Source organism: Penaeus vannamei, chromosome 10 (assembly GCF_042767895.1).
Source record: "Penaeus vannamei isolate JL-2024 chromosome 10, ASM4276789v1, whole genome shotgun sequence".
NCBI classification, from domain to species: domain Eukaryota; kingdom Metazoa; phylum Arthropoda; class Malacostraca; order Decapoda; family Penaeidae; genus Penaeus; species Penaeus vannamei.
The window spans coordinates 36,938,487-36,940,986 of record NC_091558.1 but is presented as its reverse complement, the minus strand read 5'-3'; the positions used below and the strand labels follow the sequence as shown (position 1 = coordinate 36,940,986).

Below are 2,500 nucleotides of genomic sequence, written 5' to 3'. Positions count from 1 at the left end.
TATATATATATATATATATATATATATATATATATATATATATATATATATATATATATATATATATATATATTCTATATATATATATATGTATTTATATATATATATATGTATTTATATATATTTATATATTATGTGTATTTATATATTATATGTATGTCTGTAGGCTTATGTATGTATGTTTGCATGTATATGTTATTTTTCTTTTTCTTTTTTGTGTGTAAGCCTAATTTTTAATATTTCAGATGGAAGTACAGGAAATTGAGAAACACCAAGGTGTAGATGGCGCTGATAGTAAAGTGGTTTCTAAGCTGTTGAAAGACATGTTGAATGCCCCCTGCATGTCCCCACACACCTGTGATGGAGAGAGGGAGTGTACAACATGTGAATTGACTACAGCCTTCTTCCAGCTCCAGATGGATGTTGTAGCCTTTTTATGCCCTAGAGTAGCTATCCAGAACAACAGGGTAAGTGTGATCATGTATATTTCATTATTTTTTTTATTTTGAGTAGGTTTATTATTATGCTTGTTTGATGTTGGCCATGTGAGTACATCAAAGGCATATTAGAAAAATAGTTTATGATGTTTGGATATTAAGTCAAATTATTATCATCCTAATGATCTGTTTTTTTGTATTTTATGCTGTGCATTATAACATTTTGATGCTTTTTAATACTACAAACGTTATTTTTTGAGAAATATATGAATTTTTAAATGCTTTATTACTTCTGCAGACTCCATCTGGCAGTTTGGTATTATATTAATTTTCTCAGCTATATGCATGATGTTAGTTTCCTAACATGTTATCAATCACAACTCATTATTAAAACTAGCTATAATCCATTTCAGTCATTGCACAGTCATGTTGGCTAAAGAGCGTTGCTGCTGACTTGTACAAGACTAGCTGTAAATAATCACAAATAGAAAGAAATGCTGATTAGATGTACATACACACTATTTGATTTAGAATTTTCAAATATCTTGGATATCATTATTAGTGAAACATGTGAGATATAGAGGGAAAAGGATTGTGAGGCAAGACATTTCTTTTATTGCCTCAGATGTTTGCAATTGTAAATGAATTGTATTGTTTATTTTTCACAAAAGTTTTTTATATGTATTTATAAAGAAGTATAATTTTTCGTAAAACCATATGCAGTTGATTTCATAGAAGAAAGGAAATGAAGGAAGTAACAAGAGAAAAAAAAGAAAAGGCAAAGAAAAGGAAACATAAGAAATTGAATAAGAAAAAGAAAAGAGGAAGAAAACAGAAAAAGAGGAGGGAAGATATAAAAAAAGAGAACAAAAATGAAAAGTATGCTTATATTTACACTTGTATCTATTCATCTGAATATCATCCCAGTGCATCAAGAACTTCATATACAGAACCCCAAAATACAGGATAATTCATTAGATACTCCAAGGACTCACAAATGAAACATGTGAGATATGTAAGGAATAAACCAGATTATTCTGTAAAAAGCATTTTAACTCATCAGAAATATGGTAGTGGATTTCTTACAACATATCTGACAAGAAGGCTTTCTAACAGTTTGTAAACCAACCTCTGATGACTGACTATCACAGAGAATATTGGCTCTATCATCATATTTTATAGGGTCAGTAACCACTAAGCCAAAAGAAATGAGAGATCAGCTTAAATGTGCTTACAAACTTAACACTGGAATTACTATAGTACTTTTTATACTAGATGAACTGCAGAAGAGTTAAGACCATAAAGTCAACACGACTTCAGGGATTGACAGTATCCCCAGTGAAATTCTCAACCATCTAGGACTAGAGAGATCTTACATAGCTACTGGATTTCCATAACAACTGCCTGAGAACCTCCAATTTTTGAATACCAGTAACAAGCAAGTTCACCATTAAAGCCAAAGACTCTGCTATTTATCATATTATATTGCACAACCCACAAATTTCATTTCTCTTAATGAATGAACAGCTCAAGCTTCAATGTGTCAACTACTCAACCTTACATAGTTCATGGAGGAAGGTTGTGAGAATTGACATGCCAATGAAGCTGTCTTTGTTCACCTGAAAATAGCTTACAATATAGTTAACAACAGATTGTAAAAAGAATTACAAAACAAGAAATGTAGAAATGGACAGAAGGAGAAGCAGATGAGATCTTAAAAGAGTGAACTAGTACAAGGAACTAGTACAAGGATCAGTTCTAGTTTAGATTTTATTTAATATTTCTACTAATGATCAACCACAATACACAATATGACAATTCACCTGAAATCTGCATTGCAACACAAGCAAAATCATTCACAGCAATTGAATAAATGAAATTCATACTGATGCCTTTGACTCGATGAAAAAGATAGCTAATGTCAAATGAGAAGCATTGCCGCAGATGCTCATTGCAACAGTATATCAATACTCCACAGCAGAATGCTGAGCATTATTCTGGATTATCCCGTCGGTAATGAGCTAAATAAGATTCACAAAGTTGTCATATGTACTCATCAACTC

The 2,500-nt window shown here is 31.1% G+C and overlaps 1 protein-coding gene across 1 annotated transcript in view; it reads left to right on the top strand.

Annotated features, from left to right (window-relative positions):
• The window catches only part of LOC113826342 (protein unc-79 homolog), a gene marked incomplete at its 3' end in the record, with an annotated part of 60,320 nt that overhangs the window by 3,411 nt on the left and 54,409 nt on the right, over positions 1-2,500 (top strand). The window contains 1 exon segment of the mRNA XM_070126120.1: positions 246-467. Within this exon segment, the coding sequence (XP_069982221.1) occupies positions 246-467 (222 nt within the window).